Source organism: Nomia melanderi, chromosome 2 (genome assembly GCF_051020985.1).
Source record: "Nomia melanderi isolate GNS246 chromosome 2, iyNomMela1, whole genome shotgun sequence".
Taxonomy (NCBI): Eukaryota; Metazoa; Arthropoda; class Insecta; order Hymenoptera; family Halictidae; genus Nomia; species Nomia melanderi.
The window spans coordinates 17,872,834-17,892,989 of NC_135000.1; the positions used below are offsets into that span (position 1 = coordinate 17,872,834).

General features: G+C 36.6%; 1 protein-coding gene across 10 annotated transcripts in view; it reads right to left on the reverse strand.

Moving 5' to 3' along the window:
* The window catches only part of LOC116433576 (cytotoxic granule associated RNA binding protein TIA1), a 715,860-nt gene that overhangs the window by 56,538 nt on the left and 639,166 nt on the right, over positions 1-20,156 (reverse strand). For all 10 annotated transcript variants that reach the window (XM_076374164.1, XM_031991797.2, XM_076374169.1 and 7 more), the window contains 2 exons: positions 18,379-18,454; positions 12,583-12,685 (listed from right to left, as the gene is read on the reverse strand). In XM_076374164.1, coding sequence (XP_076230279.1) covers positions 12,583-12,685; positions 18,379-18,454 — 179 coding nt within the window. The remainder of the gene's footprint in view (positions 1-12,582; positions 12,686-18,378; positions 18,455-20,156) is intronic.

The window sequence follows — 20,156 nt, forward strand, 5'->3', positions numbered from 1 at the left end:
GTATTGTGATACTAAAATTTGGATAAATGTAGGTATTTTGGTTGCCAACATAAGGATTAACCGTATAGTCTATAGATGCTATTGGGATCATTTAGATTTGTCTTCATACGAGAACTAATATTATATTTATGTATTTCAGAAGAGAAACTGGGGCAATTTATTAAAACATGTTGTATGTTTGAAGGTACATAGATGCGTCACAAAATAAACACTTATCAGAACGTTATTTTGTTAACAGATACTCGTGAGTTAATCTAAAATAGCTGACACGTATGTTTAACCCCTTGCCCTATTTCTTTCTCCACTATGATCAATCCAAATGGTACTTCTTCATTAATAATTTATTAAAAAAAAGTAGGAGAATCTAGTCATATCCTATTTTTACGTTTGCTGTAAAATATAATAACTGATAACATGTGAACAATATTTAATTTGAATTCAAAAGAATCGAGTAATATTTATGTTTGTTAAATTCTGTACAAAATCTTCTTTATAAAGCAAGAGGTTAACATTGAAACATTTAAAACCTCTTACAAATTAGGTCTTATTGAATAAACTTTAATTTGGTTGCCGAGAGAAATTGAATAGATGAATTTCGACTGAATTTTTCGAACCTTCTGTACACGGTACTTTACAACTTCGGGTTTTATAGTCCGGCGCACGTCTGGCGAGTGCCCGGTGGCCACGCGATGCTTTCCTGCCGGGCGATTAACAACACGGTGCTGAAAAGACGGCTTAATTACATATTGGTATTTACAGGCCACAAAAGTGAAATACGTTACCATTGCTAATACGGTTTCCCTTTTACGATCCGTAGCTTTTGTTTGTGCTAATACGCAATTATACGAGGCCCTCCCCACCGCGCCATTCCCATTCCGCTAATTTTGATGTATAAGTAGAATGGAAGGTTAAGAGTGCAATGGAGTTGTATAAACGCGAGGAAAAATAAAGCTAAAAGTGAATTCTGGGGTAATGATTCTATAGAGCGGTGGCGATGTTAATGCGTTCTTGGTCATTTGCTTGTTAAAGTATGGCACCGTTTGCGCGCGGAGGGAATTTGTGTTTTATAGAGGTGATCCTGTTACTTTTTTATGCAGTACGTGACAGAGGTTTTGTTATAATAAAAGAGAGAATAATTTCTTTTTATTTTTACATACGAAGTAGTGGAATAAATTGGTTCACGTGTCTGTCCATTACTGGTTACTTCTACTTTTAATAGTACAGAATGTCCTCTGATGTTAAAACCGGGAAAGAACTGATACCATATGTATGAAAAAATAGGTCGGAAACATAAAATAAAATTTTTTCTTAAAATCTGAGTTTCGAGAGCATATATGTTGTGGAATAACAGTAGTGTATCTTATTTTTTATTCATACGACAAATAATATTTTGTATATCTTCTTGCTAGTGAATATTATATATATTTTTAATTTAGAGAAAAATTGAACAGAGGTAAATAATATAAATATTATTGAGAATTAAGAATAAAGTAAATATTATTTTTTATCTAATGACAACTCTGTTTACACTCACTGAACGTGTCTCTTGTAACTATAATTGATACAAGCATATATAGTATGGACCGTACAGTTTTGCCATGGCAACGTCACTCCAAGCTAAAACTACATTAAAAGACAATTTCCACGATAATTCCGCTAATTTAAACAATAATTGGCTTAATCGTGTTTACTGTTATTGGTCGAAGCCTTTATTTAGTATCGTACTACTATAAACCGGCAAGTCAGTTATATTGATTCGCTAAGTGCATTTCAACATGTAATATGTAAATGAGATTCTAATCGTGTATTATTTCACAGGTATTGAAACGTAATGACACAGTGTTATTGTTCGTCGATGAACAATGCTTAGAGTAATTGAAAGATATTTAATTGAAAAAATTGCCTTTCATAACAATTTCATAACAGCTCATATTGGGATAATGGAAAATTCGATGTGTCAGCTGTTCGTGTCGTATTGTCATACAGAGTTCATTTACGAAATTTATAATTCACTACTGACTTTATTTTAATAATACAATATGACATAAAAGATTCAGATATATTTAGTGTATTAAATTACAAAATGCTCTTTCCTCGTTGACATAAATTGTATATATTTTATTATAGAAAATACTTTCGATACTCCCATTTAAATTTATATTTTCTGCATACAAAAAGCTCTGAAAAAATAAATTACAATAAAACGGAAAAATATTAATGCTGATATTTCGTTGAAAATTACTAAATTCTGTATATTTTGAAACTACTTAAAAATACCATTTTTTGTTCATATTCTACCAAAGCGAATTATTTTTAGAATTCAATTGAATTGAATTTAATCTGAAATATTATTATACATATTCACTCTATTAATAATAATAAAAAAACATTTACATTTAGTAGGCGTATCATTTGAAGATTATTAAAATATCTAAAGATAAAACAGAAGTAGAAAATGAAATAGAGATAAAGAACTAATTGGAAATCAATAAGTAATTTATAAATTGAGTGTTATTATGTTTCTGTACAGTATATGAGTTTAAAGTGTAAAGAACATATTCTACTTTTCGAAGTTCTGAAGTTGTTTGAGCAATTATGAACGGCACTGTATACATGGCGGTGTTATGCACACGATGCCGTTTTCCCAGTTCGACTTCCATTTGCTCTCGCCGTTGCTCACGGCTTTGCCCCGGAACAACAGAGCACTCTTACTCTGCCACCTTCGAGTTGCCCACCTCTTATGTACAAATAGATCGATGATGTTTATTTGGGTTGTGCATTGTAACTGGTTTATTTACGTAAAGCCATTAAAAGTAATCGACACAAATTACTTCTCTTGCCATGAAAGTACCACTATACAAATGTTCGTACACAATCAAGTTATAAAATTGTTAATGTTGTTCGTTATTTTCGTCCTTTCACGTTTCATATAATTTTCCAAGTTATTTCACAAGAAATCGTTCCAAACATATTAATGCATCTTATATTATAGCTCTGAAAGAATCTGTTCAATTTTTTAAAGATTATTAACTTCTACATTCTTTTGTGTAAATTTGTTTGCATTTTATAATTAGCTATTAGATAAGATTTAATTTCAGAACCTCCATACTATGTGTGTAATTAATTTGGTCATTTAGAGTCACTTAGGCAAACGTTTGAAAAACATTAAACTAACTACTGTTAGACGAATACTAATTATAATATTTACTAATATACGTAATAAAGGCTTCTCAAAAATAAAGTGAAATAGTACCCTTCATTCTAAATTAAACTTTCTATCTTTAAGTAATGGCAAAAGAAGCTACGCTATATAAGGGAAATGTTTTCGACTGTGTCTCAGATTATAAAAATTCAATTACCGAGTTTCCATTGCTTTTCATGTTGTTTAATATAGCACGACGAAGTTCGGCTTTATATCGCCGCGACAAGTTTACTTTCAACGATTAAGAGTCAAAAAAATGAAAAAGCGTCGCGATTCTTTGAAAGAGAAGCGATGCGAAATCGACAGCAGTCATAGTTTGCTTAGGGGCGATTCAGAGTAGACGGCGATACAAACTTTCAACATTAACCCGAGCCCAAGTTGGTTTCTTTCACACGCCAGCAATCGTATTTTTGCCTGACCGCAAAATTATCTAATTGCCGGGGCTATAAAATATTGACCCAGTTGCTGACAAACTTCGGGCTCTCTCAAATTAAATGTTGGCCTGCGACGGCGCTGCTGTCTTTAACCTTTTTGCCTTTCCATTTTTCTTTATAGCTTCGTGACGAAGAATATTTTATGATGAATTCCTCATTTCCGTTCCGCTTTCGCGCACATAACGCTCAACGGGAATTACACAAGAATAACAACGTTAACAGATTTTATGGGAAGCATAAAGGCAGGACATACAAATCCGTTTGCGGGTTTTAGACATTCTTCGAGGTTAAATGTGTATTAAGATGTGTAATTATTTTTGGATATATAAATTCTTTAAATTAAATTATGTATTAAGGTGTACAATTAGTTTTCGTATTTATTTATTTCTAAAATTTATTTTTAAAGTGTATTCTTACTCACTTCTTAAAAATTTTAATATATTAAAGAAAATAATTTAAATAGTGTAAATTATCAATTGTCATAAATAGATTATCTTTTAGAAAATAATTCAGATAAGGCGAACGCCATGTATTGTTCGCAAGACGATGTACATTTATATGAATATTGATATTGAAGTTTTAGATGTACATACATAGATACGCTGACACACGTTCCATTTCGCAATAGAGTTTCGTGTCCTAGATTTTTAAACGAATGAACAATATATGCGTTAATGCGGCCACCGAAACGTCTTTCTGTTACGTCTGATGCGATGTTTTTGGAATGATGCCGGAAGTAAGTAGCAGGAAGGAATCGAATAAACTTCGTTATATAATTTCAGCGAATAAAATACTGAGTAAATTTACATTTGGACAACTCTGTAATTTTCAGAGATCCTTAATCGCTAGATCGATACTCATAAAATCTTCTTTCTTCGAAAGCAATGAAAGTTCTATAAATCCTTTTCTTAAGTTCCTTGAACTTCATGTGTCTTATGTTTGTTAAATTTTGTTGATTATTCTACTGTGAACAATAATTTTTAAATCTAGACCACAAGTTGTGTTATTTATATACATGTGACATTGTAGCCAAAGTGTTCAAAGCAACGAAGTTTGTCGAAATGCCACTTTTCTCTAAATAGATATTTTATATGAGTATGATCACTATTTTATATATTTTTAAATACCCTCCTATGTATATTTAATCGTAGCAATTAATTTAAGAGGATGTTTTTATTTATCAAGAATTCTCAGTTGATCTAATTCACTCATTCGCAAGCAGAGTAAGTCCAAAAGGATTTTGCTCTTAATAAATGATTGATATGTGACATTTTCAGGTTTCTAATATGTTAATTTTTATAACAAAACATATAATAATTCAACTTTGGAGTACATAGTTCAAATGGTTTTCATGATATTCACAAACACACAAAACAAGATAAAATTCCACCAACACTTAAAAAATACTTTTAAGTAAATATATTTAATTACGTCAAAATAATTACGCATGAACCTGTTAATACATAAAAGAAAAGATATTCTTCAAATGTTATCAAAGAATAAATTTCCGTCTGCAAGACTTATTAAACCACTCCGATTCTTAACCTCACAATTCAATTAATTCAACAACAGAGTATTTAACCAATTAAATGCACGTTTCATATCATTGCTGCTTTCATTCTCCGATCTTCAACAATGCGCACAGCAGAGGAGGAATGTCACTAAAAATTAATATCCGTTCGTATAATATTATAAGAAATCATTCGCGTCATGCCAGTCGTTCGAGAAGAAACCTTTGAGAAAATCGTTTGTCTACGCCACGAAACACGAACACACATCCGAGGAGTGTTTTACAAACATTCTTACACACGCTTTCCGCTCATAGAATTCGCACAAACAATTGTCTTTAATAAACGCGACGTCGCATCGCGGAGTCTCCCGCAACCGAACATTATATTCGTCGTCCATCCCGTTTCTTTCGTTCCTCGCAGAAACGTAAAATTCTTCGCGTACAACCCGCGAGACGTAATTTCGTATTGTCCGGCGGAGCAGATGTTTCATTAAAAGCACTCACCTCGGCATTATATCGAGACTATTTACCGTCTCGAGAGTTTTTATTGTTGCTCGGGGTAGCGTGCTCGAGAGAGGGGGATTGTTACAAATAGGCTCGGATAAATGGTAAATTGCACGTGAACCGACTCGTGTCAAGGATGGACGGCCGTTGACGATGCTTCAGGGAAAAAATGTGAACCGCGGCCGCGTAAATTTATATTAATACGGTTAATTACCGTCCGACTGAAATCATTCAAGCCTATCATTTTCAATTACCCTTCCCGAACGATCGCGTTAAATTTATCTACGACAATGGGCGCACGAGCGACCGAAAGGAGACCGATTCACGAGTAACCCTTTGTTCCGCGCGATCTCGGCATCAGCGGCATTCGAGCTGACGGTATTTTTCACTGAATTGTCATGGTTTTTGTAATAAATATGAGTTGCTGATCGAATGTGATGCGAATGTGAGGTCGTCCGGTAGATATATAGAAATTTGAATATACAATTTAACCCATTCGTTACTAGCTACGTCGTATCTCGTTGTTTACGTTATAAATTTGAATTAACTATTACTTTGCATGAATTACAGTTTTAGGAAAAAATAAGTGACAATGAATGAGAAAATAATTTTGACTTTTTCGAAATCAATTTCTGGCGTTTAGGGTAAGACGTTCTTAGTTTCTCTGGCAGCGAATGGGTAACGAACAGTTTAAATAAATGGAGACTCGAGAAGGAAGTTTTCGACACAAATTTACAGAATTTGGTTCTTTATATTTTGAAGTTTATTCTAGAAATGAGAAATATTGAATTTATGAATAATCAAAATTTTGAATGATGTAGATTGTGAAAAATAGTAATTCAGTTAATTGAGGTCCTACTCTATTGATGACGATTCACTTGCGAACAGCAAATGTATGATACATTATAGATTTGTAGAGAAATTTTTTCAATAGAAATTGATCATTTTATTATAAAAGTAAATATTGTGTACTAATTTATTATTCAGAAATGGTTTTAATCTCTACTGAGTATAATAAGAAAATTATTGTTAAAAGAGTATGTCGCGCCTTTAGAATTTCCAGTTGGTCCGACTGCCTGATGAAATAATTTAATATATTTGAGCATTGAAATCGTGTACCTTGGAATTTTTCACTTTTACGGTAAAAGATAAGGTCTGACAAATGAATAAATGAGCCTTATGATAAGGGTCGCTAGAAAAAGTGAAAAATGGAGTTTCACGCAAGAGAAAACTGAAGGAGGTAAAACTAAATCAATAAGAGAGGCTGATGGGAACGCTGTCAAGAAAGGTAGTGCCTTTAATTTGGTAAAAGTAGATATGAACTTTATATTTGGATAAATTTGTTTTCGTAAAACGATATTAGAATACAACAAAATTTACCTGTGTAAAAATTTATGTTATTGCATAAAAATGTTTCAATGACTCGTAGATTGTATGAAATTATGTAATTTCATTTAAAAAGTAAAACTTCTTTTTCTTTTGTGCATTTCTTTTTTGTTTCCAATGAAACCTGGAAAATATTTATTCTCGCCACACATATAGATAGTCTTATACACTATCTATATTCAGTCCGCGGAGTTCCGCTAGAGCTCGAAAGATCGCTAGCAAGATTTCATACGCTTTTGGCTAAACAGCGTTCTTTCATTTACTTGAGGCCTTGGCCGATATTTTCCAGCTTTACTTTTTTCAGATTCCGATAAACGTGAAGCAGGCGGCAATGGACTCAAAATTGTTTCCAAAAATTACGTGTAGATGTATACTGATTGTGAACCCGTGAACTTTTGGAAAAATGTACAACAAAACTATATTTGTAACGGTAAAAATTCATCTTAAGTATGTTCATCTTAAGTATATAGATAGTATTAATATTGCATAAGGCATATTAAAAAGAATATAGAATAATATCATAAGATGTGGAACATTTTTAATTTTTAATTAGTTATAAGAAACTTTTTTTAATAACTACGAATGATTAAATATTTTTTCAATTACCATTTCATTTTCTTACTTTTTGTTCCATGAATATACAGGGTAGTAACTTAACTAGGAAAAACTTTCAACTGGAATTGTTTCATTTTCGACGTCTTCTTTTAGAAAATCAAGATTGAAAACTTGTGAAGCACACGTGCTTTTGGCTGACTTGACTGAATACATGTCGCACAATCGATAGCGAGCTGCTGTATTTGAAAAAATAAGTCACAAATTCAGAATAAATTTTTTCGTTCGAAACCTTTTTCCTTGAACTTAATTTAAAAAAAGAAATAAAGACTGAATAAAAAAATATAATCTATTCACCAAATAAATCGTAAAATAAACAGTTTATATTTTTTTTTACTATTATTGTATATAAAGCCTTTATTGTTTCTCTTGCGGGGTACACCGGCAGACTTTTGCTCCACCTTATATTTTTTAAAACATTTTTCCTTCTCTCGCATATGGAACGCCCAAAACACAGCACGCCTTAATTGCCTATTTTTTTTCTTTGCCTTAAATTCTACTCTTATCTTTCATTCTTTTCTAATTTCCACTTTCTGATGCCATCGCCGCGCCTCTCTCTCTCTCTCATTTTCTCAATCCTCCTTTGCCTCTTTCATTCCAGGGACCTACGTTTCCGCCGTTCTTCCCATGCTTCTTATTTTATCCTATTTTACTTTCTTTTATTTCACCCATTCCTCTTTTTACCTCTCATTCCTCATTCACACTGCCTTCTGCTCTTCTAATCCTTCCTAGTCTGCTCTTCATCCATTTCCCCCTTTCCCTCCCCACTCAATATATCATTTAACTTTTCTCTCGTCGTACCTCATCAACACTATTTTTTGATTATTATTGTAGGTTTTTCACCCTTATTCTATGATCAATTCTTCCAAGAAACGTCTCATTTATTCAACCATTGCCTATTACAATCTCCGCATCTACTCCCAATTCCACTTAGTATTCCTTAGTTCCACGTTCATTCGATTCGAGTGCAATAGCGTGGTCCCGCGAAAGGGAACGAGTGCATGCGCGCACGGTTGAAATTTTATTAACGGGTAATCATTTTTCTGGTTGCGAAATTTTGAAGAATCCCGTGGTAGATGATTAAGCTTGCGAAGGTGGCTGACAAGAAAGTGTTCTCCGCGAATTTGGCCTATGCAAATGCGGGTGAACGGTCCCGGTAGGATGAGTCTGCGAGCCCACCTCCAGTGAAAAAGTTTGGACGCTCCGCGACGAATACTAATTAAAGACTTGGGGAATGAAATTAGTTAGTCGGGGGGTCGGAGGTGACTCCGAGGCTGGACGATGGAGTCTCTGGGTCGACGACGAAGAGCCGCTTATGATAATATAATAATACTTACTTGGGTCTCGGAGTGCTACCTCCAAGCTCATTATGCGTTTAGTTCATAACTTCAATTGGATTCTTACTATCCTCGGCCGACTTAAAGCTTTATACTTTCATTGGGCTTTTACCTTTAACAGTGATAATTATGGGGCTAATGACGACTAGACGGATAACGTGTAAATTACCTTTTGCCCTACATATTTCTGCACGAGAAAACGACTCGGGCCGCTCGATTTCCTTCCAAGGTCAGTTCTGGTGACTGTGGGACGCGACAAATTTCGCGGTTTCTTAGAATGATGTTTATATAGTGATTATAATAAAATAATGCTATATAATGAATAATAATAACTGAACTAATTGCATCATCGAAGTGTACTATATACCGCTAGATTCTTTATTAAAAAATACGTAACTTCCCTACGTACAACGTTCTTCCAGCTTTATTAATTATTAAATATTCCACTGAATTTTTCACTTCCAAAGAACAGTTTGCATCCTCTCCACGCGAATACCGATTCAACAATGACACACGTTAAATTCAGTGAATCTTATACTAACAAAATGTAAAACGAACCATTAAAAAAAGTAAACTCTGACAAAACCCATAAATATTCTAACGAGATCGGTCCACCAGCCAACAAGAACAAAGTTGCGTTCACAATATTCGCCGCCGTAAACGCTCGCATTGATTAGAAGCTCGAGTAAGTGCGCCGGATAAACTCGTATTTCTCCCGGCGGATATTTACTTGGTCATAGTGACACTCGGTCGTCGTCTTCTCGAGCACCGTCGCATTACAAACGAGCCTTTTTTTTAAGTGCCTCGAGTGTGTTCCGCACGGTTCGTTACGACACGGCGCACGAGTCCAACGGCTAGAACACCTGGTGTAAGCGGAACGTTCAGCTTATTAAGGACGTGCGGCTAAGTCGTGAAAAAAACGTCCCCGCACTTCAAAGCGTGTAATCGAATCTAGTTAATAGTAACACGTAAAAGTGAACGTGTAGACGGCACGGAGCGGCCCGTTCGACTAAACGAAAACAATAAGACGCGATAGAATGGCGCGCGCGTGTAGGCCGTGGCGTTCATCGCAGACCCGCGGCGTTTTATTATAGCGGGTTTATGTTACCGCTCCTCCATTCTTTCTTCTTCTTCTATTTTTTTTTACTCGCGTTACCGCTCGTTTGCGTAGGCCGCGTTGCACCGTGTCACCGTTCAATTTATTTTTACACGATCTCTTTTCGTTCCGTCATTGATCCGCGGCTAACTTGTTCGGCATTCATCCATTTTATTCGTTGAATAATTTTATTGCTCGACGTCGCCGGGATTAAAACGGGATATACTCGACGATCGCGATTCGTACTGAGTGGGTATCCGTGAACTCGTGACCGTCGCGGGAAAAAATCGACCGAATGCATTATAATGAACGCGGTCGTTACACTGATTACGGGAAGTTATTTCTACTGTAATGAGTGAAATAAGCGAAAAGGTATACACTATACCTTATTAACACATTAGGCGCTACGAAAGTCTTGACTGCTTTTTCTTAGAGTTATTCTTTTGTAGCAAAGAAAAGCGGAAACGATTATTAAATATTTGGCGTTACAATTCTTGAATGACGCTATTATCAGTTTAATTACGTTATTAAACATCTGCATTCGATATCGGTTATCTTACATGTTAGGATTGTTTTCAAGTAATTCAGAAGCGTCGGTCATTAGTGACTGACATGGCGCTTAACGTGTTATAGGTAATTTATAACATTATTTACGTGGTAGTTTTTATTAGCGATATCAATTTACACGATCTGAATTTAATGACATTGAATAAATGTACTTTTGTCTTCTGAAATGTCATTATTATTATTTCTTTTGTTGGACTATCCTATACAAATATGTGTTTGTAAAACTTACATCAGCTTTTCTTTCCAATATTTTGTTTCCCCTTCTACCGATAAATTTTATTTGTGTAATTTTCATTTGCGCAAAATGAATCCACGAGGAACGGATTTTCGTGTAAATCAAGAGCCAGGTATATAAGTTTGAAGCTGTAATAACTACTCGCGTCGTCCCGCGAGAGGAAAAAGGCACTCGACATCCATCTCTAGCTATCGATTAGCAAACACTCGGGCGTCGCTTTTGCGGGCCAATCGTTCATGGTACATAAAATTGTTTCCAGCTTTCTTAAACGGCGCGGTGAAAGTTTTCCGTGCTGGACAAGCCGACCGATGGCGGATAGTTTGGTACCGTATAGCGACGATATCGCGCGCATTCATTTTTGAACCGTAGAATTTCGCCGATCTAACCGAGTTTTGGCCGCGGCAAGAAATATTCCGTGTTCGGTGTGGTATTTCATTTTGTCCGGCAGTTTCGAATTCGCGTCAGACCATTCCCATAACTCATTGTCCCATATTTTTCTCTTTTATTTTTTTATCAACTGCCGTGTTATTTCGTTAATCAGTTACAAATGTAATCGCGGTAAGAGAAACGATAGGTGATTTTATTTTATTTGGAATGGGAATTGAAGTATATGGTGACATTGTACAGTGAAGTTTCATTTCCGAGAGAATCGAATTAGAAAATTCTCATGGATAGAATAACTTTTTACTAATCTGTCAGATCATTACTAGTTCGTTTCACTTCTGTTTACGTTTACACACATGTGGCTTACGAGAGTTGTTTGTTTTTCATGACAATTTAATATTTGTCGACCAATAGGAATTTTTAAAAATTATTTAAATGATTAAGGAAATACATATATTCTAATTTTTACTTATTTATTATCAAGGTTTTCTTATAAACAAATAGAGAACGTTCAAAACTCGAAAAGAAAGATGAGAATAAGATACCAACATTTGATCAAATGTTTTCCTGTCTTACAGAATATTATCGCTTGGTTTTAAGTTTGTTATAGTTTCATCAAAACTGAATGTAAAAGATGATAAAACATAACTATTATATACTTAATAAACAATTCGTTTACTATAATCAGTTTTATAAATAACATTATTTGTAGGTAATTTGCAGTTGTATGTACAATAAAATGCACTGGCAATAATATCATTGAATTACAAAATAAAAGATCGACTTTTGGATGGAAGTATGATTATATAGTATTTTAACTCTTTCCACTTGGAACTTCTGCTGTGTTGCCGCCCAGCATTTCAGGTAATTGTTTTTAGAAATATCACACCATAAAATATAATGAAGTGTATTTTCATATGCGTATTAGACTTTATTCACGGAAATGAAATCTAATGTTTCTAAATCAAATTTAAGATTACTTATCATGGTTAACAAAATGTGTCTATAATGAGTTATTGCGAGAAAATGTAGAAATTGTTGCCGAGTACAAAGAGTTAATATATGTGAATTATAAATCTCAATATGTGACACAATTATCGATGAATTTATTAACTACGCGACCATTTTAGATATAATCTGCTTGCGGACTTTTTTGTTGCGGTAAAGTAGACGGGAGCTCTTTATACAATGTTTTTATATAATATATATTTCGCTTTTTTCATGCTCCTGAAATTGGTCGATAATAACAACAATCATGCACCACCGATGAACACCGCAAATTCGCAAGGAGCCAATTCTACATGCGAATACTCACCTTCAGATTTTGGTGCAGGAGGTTTGCGGGTCGCCCAATTCGTTCGAATGCTTCTGCTACCGAGCCATTGTCCGTTCATGGCACCGATAGCACTTTCCGCTTCCTAGAACAATGAAAGGAAAAATTGGATCTTTATATTTGGGAAATACGAAGTTAAAGAAACAAACAAATTGTTTGTTTGTAAATAAATGTATAAAAGCTATTGATGTGTATGGGTGTTAGACGGAAATATTGAGATGTACATTTTAAATATCTTTAAACAATATATTGTTACTAATTCACTGAATTTTCTTAAGTGTTTCGGTGAGAAATATGAAAATCGAAATATTATGAAAAAACTAAAATATTTTGAGAATTATATTGTTACGTGTAATGCTTTGCAATTTTCTAACTTCTGAACTCTGATCTCCAATTTCATTTTATTATTATTAATTCTCTAATTATTAAATGCTTGCTATTATAATACGATAATTACATATATTTTGTTGTGATAACACTTATTAAAAAAAAATATATAACAAAACTAAGATTAGTAATCCGATTGATGTTTTTATATATGTGCTGAAACAAATTGACACTTGTGTTCTTCTTAAATGACGGCAATATTGTAGGAGCTGGTAAAAAGAAATCACGATCGCCACGCTATTTTGCATTAAAGAAGAGATAGAGCAACCCGAATAAACCAGAAGGTGAAACATTACGACCACCACCTAGGGGTCGTAACTCGTAGTACGTAAGATGGTGACCGTAACTTTTATTTACCACTACTCTGATTTGCGAAACGCAGCGTGAGTGGATTGAGAAAAGTGGTCTATTACTGTCTACTATGCGATGTAGTCAGAGTGAATACGTATAAATGTACGTCATAATTGCATTATCAATGCAAGTAAAATACAGAATAACAAATACATTTTCACTTCTTTAACAGTATAGGAGTCTTAAGATATACACAATTATTGCATGTATTGCATAATAAAATACTGATTTGATGTTGTCATCAATAAATGCAATGTTTAAGAACTTTATGAACACTAGAAATACCAAGCACTAAAAGCGTCTCTTTTTTAACCCTTCATAAAAGCTACAAGATTACAAAATTATAAATTTAATCAAATGTTATATGACTTTTATAGAAACGCATGTATGAATGAATAAATTTATTGTACATATAACCTTTGATTTTAATCACTGTATAATAAGAAATCCAAACTATGTTATCCAACTGGCATCTTTAGAGCGCTAAGTGATCATGGCACAACATTTAACAGCTTCAGAAAACATAAAGTTTCCAATCAACGTTACAAAATTCCATCAATTCCCACCTATTCACAAGAGCAAATCCCGCAGACACCGCAGCTTCGCGCAGCGACACGACAAAAATGTTTTCCACCCTCCTCGAACAATACTATCCACCAACGGCGCGCTGGTCCGACAATAAGAAACTTGCCGCGGATATTGTTCAAAAGTTCGTACGACCGAATCCCTCGTTCCCTAGTTGGAGAGTAGTTTCCGATGCGGGTTAAGTTAATACACATTTTCAAATTTTCTCCAATCCGCTGCATCTTTCCGTCCGATTCTTCGGGAATCCACGGAAATGCTCCAGGCGAACCGAAAGTCTTCGCCTGACGCCATTGGATTCGCGGCCGACTGCGAGAATTCAGCCTTTATGAGGCCAGGAAGGGGCGAGCTGGGGAAAGCAATCGCGAAACGGGCGAGTGCCGATAGCGATAGCTACGACGTCGATGCAGTTTGCCCTGGTGGTTGGTAATAAAACAGCCCCCCTCCCCCTAAGCCCGCATCCGTCTATCTATAAGTCCATTACAGGATCCGTATGAAAAATAAGGGAGAACCGCGGATGTGTGCGTGTAGGGTAGAAGGAAGAAGGGAGGACGACAGCCAAGAAAAAGGCAAATCGGAACACGGTGGTAAGGGGGCCGCGAGTAGGAGAAATGGATGTGGAATAACAGAAGACGACATTGGTTGCGGGCGCTCGCAAACTCGTGCCCTCCACGTAAATGCAAATGTCCGTAACAGTGTGCCGAAGGGGGGGGGGGGGTGATAGTCGGACGGTTGACGCGAAGAAGGACGGGGGATAGGAAACTTAAAAATATTCCTGTCGCGAGAAATCTCCCCCCCCCCTCCACCGAAAAGATTGACTGTTTGAAAAGCTCTTCGGTCGGTACGTATGAAGAAGGGGTGTTTCCTCTGCACCGTACCCCGCCACCACGACATTCCGGGCTTCCTCTCACCGTTTGCTCTACTTCGAGGACTCGCCGGGTGCTCGCCTTTTGCCTCGTTTCCCCAACTGTTACCTTCCACTCGGTTCTCTCGTCTAGGCGTCCTCTTCACCTCCCCGTTTCCTTCCTTCTGTAACCCCCCATTGGTGAACTTAGCATCGCTGATGCCAACGGCATCACCGTCATACTCAACCGGTCCTCCACTCTTTTCTACGATCCTTATCCCACCGTCACCCCTTGCCACCGCGGGGATAAAGTATTTCCGATTCGAATTTCCATTCCCTCCGCCGATATGATGCCGCGCATTCGCGGCGGTTAGCCCAGGTAGAGAGCGGAAGACCGAATGCTCGCCTCTAAGCCGATTCTAAACTGCGGTCGATAACTCGCCGTCGTCTCCTAGCCACCCCGGACTCCTAACCTCCGGGACGAGGAGAGGAACGGTTGAATCTACCTACCTACCTACCTACCTACCTACCTACCTAGCTACCTACCTAGCTAGCTACCCACCCTCCCGCCTAACCCCCTTCCATTTTCCGTGACCGGACCGTTTATACGACACACCAGAGCCACCGCTGCCCTCCCGCTAGCCCCTCCACCGACCTCGACCAGTGCCTGCCTACTTCGAGCTGTCTAAGTACCCATCAAATCGAATTTCTTGCACGACCGAAGTCACTATACCGACGTCGCCGCCGCGGTGCCGGCTCTGACCAACGACACCCCAGCTGCTCTGCCACGCGTTACCGTGTCACGGTTCCGATACGTGGCCGTCGGATTACGTGGCTTTTACGAAACTTACGCCCCGTTCTCCTTCGGGGCCGGGACGTGTGCAGGTATCGCGGCCGACCCGAACGTGATTTGTAAACGCATTTCGCGCCGATGTGTGCTCGACCGGCCCGATCGATCGCTCCCGTTTCCGGGACCTGGCCGGACCGACGCGATTGGATATTTTATGGGGGTATTATGTCGACGGTGGAAAATTTCGAGATCAACAGGGGAAATGGAAATTAAGAATATAAAATGAAGTGCGTACACCGCTGCCCCTCTTCCCGAGTCGGCGTTACCCTCCGCTAGGAATTTTATCGGCGGAGAGCCATGAAAGCTTTTTTCTGGAATTTCCTGATTTATAGGTGACGGGTTTATTGGTTTTTGGATTTTATGCCGGCGATAATTAATCCGAGTGTTTCATGTTTTCGTATTCCGCGCATTTGATACTTTTATGACGCGCTCGGATCTTGCGCTTTTGTTTCTTATCGATCCGCAGCGCGGAGCGGGGCGACCGGTAATTTTGCGAGGAAATTAATTTTTGTTTGCTTTAATTACGGTTATTTTTCGTAGCCCCGCTGGCTGCTTTAGTAAATCGTGTGTTTGCATCTGTTTGATGAAATGAAGGTGATTATATATAGAAGTTGATGAATTATAATAATTTGAATTCATGTATTTTGCAAGCTTAATACGAATGAAAAATTGTTTTTACTTGTGGGTATCTGACGAAGTGTATCCACCTCAATTTTGCAAATTTCAAATTTTTCATTAGTTTTAATATTTACAAGTAAGAAGGAAATACAAAATTACGAAATTATACTATTATGTGATTGTAACATTTTTCGAATTACAACAATAAAATTACAAAGTTTGCATATACAACAGAAATTCTCAGGTTCATAAGCTTACGATTCTATTAGATTTTAACACTTTTAACGATATTGCACGATTTTCTAATTCCTTAGATTATTGTACACAAATAAACTGCCTTTCATTCAACTAAAGAAACCAGAAAATAAAACTACATATAATCAAGAACTAACAAAACAATGATCTACATAAAGTCTGTAAAAGTATACTTCAGAAAATATCCTCCAAGACCGCCATTTTCATTGAAAAATAATCAACCCGACTTCCCGTAGAAATTCAATATGAAAAGTGTACTTGACCTATCGGACACTTCTCAATAAAACCCAAATTCAAACGAAGTTCAGTACACCTCTCTCTCCATGTTCCATCTTACAAAGCCGTCGACGGAAACTGTAATTCAAATCGCCGAAAAATAATCCACGGTGAATCGGGGAAGGCGGTTCAGCGACGTGTAAAAGTTAAACGCACGTTACAACATCGACGCGCGTTTATTGCGGTGCTTCCGAGTAACAGGGTCGAGGTCGAGGGAAAGCGAGAATCCCGGGAATTCGCGTTTCCTCGTACATCTTAAGAGAGCCGGGATGTTGGACGGTCGGTGATCAGAACCCTCCCCCGATTTAGGTACGTGTATCCGGGGGATATAGCGATGCCGAGCTACGAGAGGTGGCTGACGCGCGGGAGGGGGGGTGGCGTGCAGAGAAATTTTCGCGTGTTCTTCGAGGTTAACGGGAGACACCCGGAAAATTTATACTTCGGCAATAGTAATACCGTGGGTGTGAGACAGGTGCCGGCGGTGGTCCAGATCGATAGAACGTTAAAACAGAGGGGAAACGAGAGAGGGAGAGAGAGAGATGGGAAAAGAGAAAGAGAGCGAGAGAGTCTGCACCTTCGGGGCAGTCACCTCAACGAATAACCTAGCCATAAGCGCGGAAAAGCCTTCTTTTACTCAGCCGTACATCTAACTTCGCCCCCGTGATTTACGTCGCAGATTTTGGCGGGGCATGGTAAAAGTCGGACCATTCCGTGGTCTCTTCCGCCGAAAAATGATGTTGTAAAGCGCGACGCACGGCGCCCCGCTTCCTTATTTAATCAGCGGAAAGAAGTCCGGGCGAGGGGGCGGCAGATTCGAAAAGCGACAGCGCCGTGACCCCGGAAATTTCCCAGCGGCGGACCGGCCGATAAATTTAGATATCCCTCTCGAAATGGGTCACGTTAGTTTTGAAAAAGTTTATAAATACCATGGTCCCCCGAAAGTTTTCCTTGTGATTGGAAACTCCCGAGCCGTTCTTAACTCTGCGTCCCCCGGCCCCGGTGAATTGATATTCGCTCGAGGTCCCTCCTGACCGGTGACATTCCATTTCACGAATTTAGGTTTCTTTATTGTACAATAATTGTATTGGTTTTGTGCTGTGGAAAGTTTGCTCGTTGCGAATGCGGATGTTTGTGCATTCTTTGAGTTTAGTGTGTGAGGTACAGTTAAATGGGTTTAGTGATTGGTAGCTTCTGTATGAATTTTCGAATAGAGATGATAAAATTTTTGGTGGAGGATTTAGTATTATATATGTGTATGTATAGTATATAAACGGTTCGTGTATTATAAATGATGTTTCTCCTTAGAAACAGTATTGGATAGTAGTTTAATTCTCATTCGAAAGTGTAAGTATTAATATAATATGAGATTTAGAAGTTATAAAATTTAATATCTTTTTAATAGTATATTAATGTTATGAAAGTTAATTCTTTGTTTTCCACTAACATCTGTTAGAACTACTTACAATATAAAATGAATAAGTTATAAGACTCTTCAGTTGTAGCAAAATCTCAGTTTATATATCAAATTCACTATTTCAGGTTCAATTCTGTGTTATACTAAACTATAAATTTAAAGTCAGAACATTATTAGTGTAAAGTCAAATTTATAACTTACCACTTTTTTAACGAAAGAAACAAACCCATATCCTTTGGATTTGAGTGTCTGTGGATCTCTGACGACTCTGCAATCCCTGTAACAAAAAATAAGACATTATATAATTGATGTTCTGAATGAACCCAAGCAAACAATGTTTTACTGTATATCGTACGTTATTTCATAAAATTTTCAAAGATAATTTATTCCCATTAAAACATAAACTTATCATTTTTATAATAAAACTAGATTTATCGTATAGTAAGCTTGTATGACGCGAAAGTATATAAATATAAAAATATTTGATTTATAGTATCTCTAAGATCTATAGAAACATTAAAAGAAACCCATGTTTGAGTAAAATATAATTTATGAAAGTAAAAACGATTGAATATGAATTTCTTCTAACAATTGTACATTTCTAGATATCTCAGTAATTTGATATTTCGTCATTTGCTAAATACACCTATCTATCGTTTTTTTAAATCACATCATGTAAATAGAAATAGAATCTTTGTTGACAACACCATTCGATGTACAAATTACTAGCAAAGAATGATGTATATATATTACGATACAACGTAACGAATATTGCCGTGTTTCCAACACTTTTGAAGTTTCGGCTACTTTGCCAACAGTTTTCTCTCCTCCTTTTATTCACCCGAGGTGTACGTCTGCAAACAACCGGTATCGCCGTCTGTAAGCAGTACCTCAAGATTCCCCAATTTGGAGGGATCGAACATCAAAAGTTCTGTCCGAAGTTGCGCTTCTATAAAGACACTTAGACAGGATGGTTTTACCGCAGGTACAGTGTGTTCTACTGTATCTTTCTGATCACCGAACGATCTCCTTTATTCGAAACAAAAATATTAAGTAAATCAGGACAATTTGTCATTTGTTTAATACGAGAAAGATGTTTTTTATTTTCTGTAATATTTTCACATTTTTATGATCAGTTTCATTAAAAATAATATTTCTGCATAATTCATGCATAACGCAAGATTAGTCAACAGTAATCCATTTTATCGGAGGTAACAGTTTTTAATGGATTCAACTCTTCATATTCCGAAGGTATTTTAAAGTACTGCTTTCATTCAAATGCAGCTACGAATCAAAGTTTCTTCGATTTTTAAACATTTAATTTCATCGAATTTTAAAATGCAACGATATGTATATTTATATCTTAATAATTGTAAAAATTCCTTATCCTCAATATCTAATGTAAATTATTTGTACTTGAATCCTTTATTCTCAGTAATATCAGTAGAATAAGTAACATTTAATAGTAAATACTGAAAATAGTAATAAGTAACATCAGTAAAGTATTTTAATTTTATTTTAATAAAAATTATTAGAATTTGATAACATGTACCCAGACGAAGTGCTCAATTTGTTTCACAAAAGATAATTCAATTCACCTAAAAATTCTAACGAAACGAGTATTTTCCTCACACTTTCCTTTGTCCGTTATTAGAATTTAATAACACCCCGGGTGAAGGGCTCAATTTGTTTCATACACGGACGAATTTCGAAGCATTTGTATTCCTACGAAAACTGCCAACAACATTGTAGAGCGAGTTGGAGAGTCCAGTTGCCGGGTGCCCTCAAATTCTTCCTCATAATTAAGATTCCAACAGTGCCTAGGCAGACGAAATTAGGGAATACTCCCCGGGCATGGGGTGTAGCTGGTGGCCCCGGCTCGTTCTTTTCAGCTTAAATAAAGTATTCTTTCGGCCGATGAAGTCTGGCATGCGGTTCGAATAAAATTCCGGGTTATGGGTCTGTTTAATTCCTTGCCC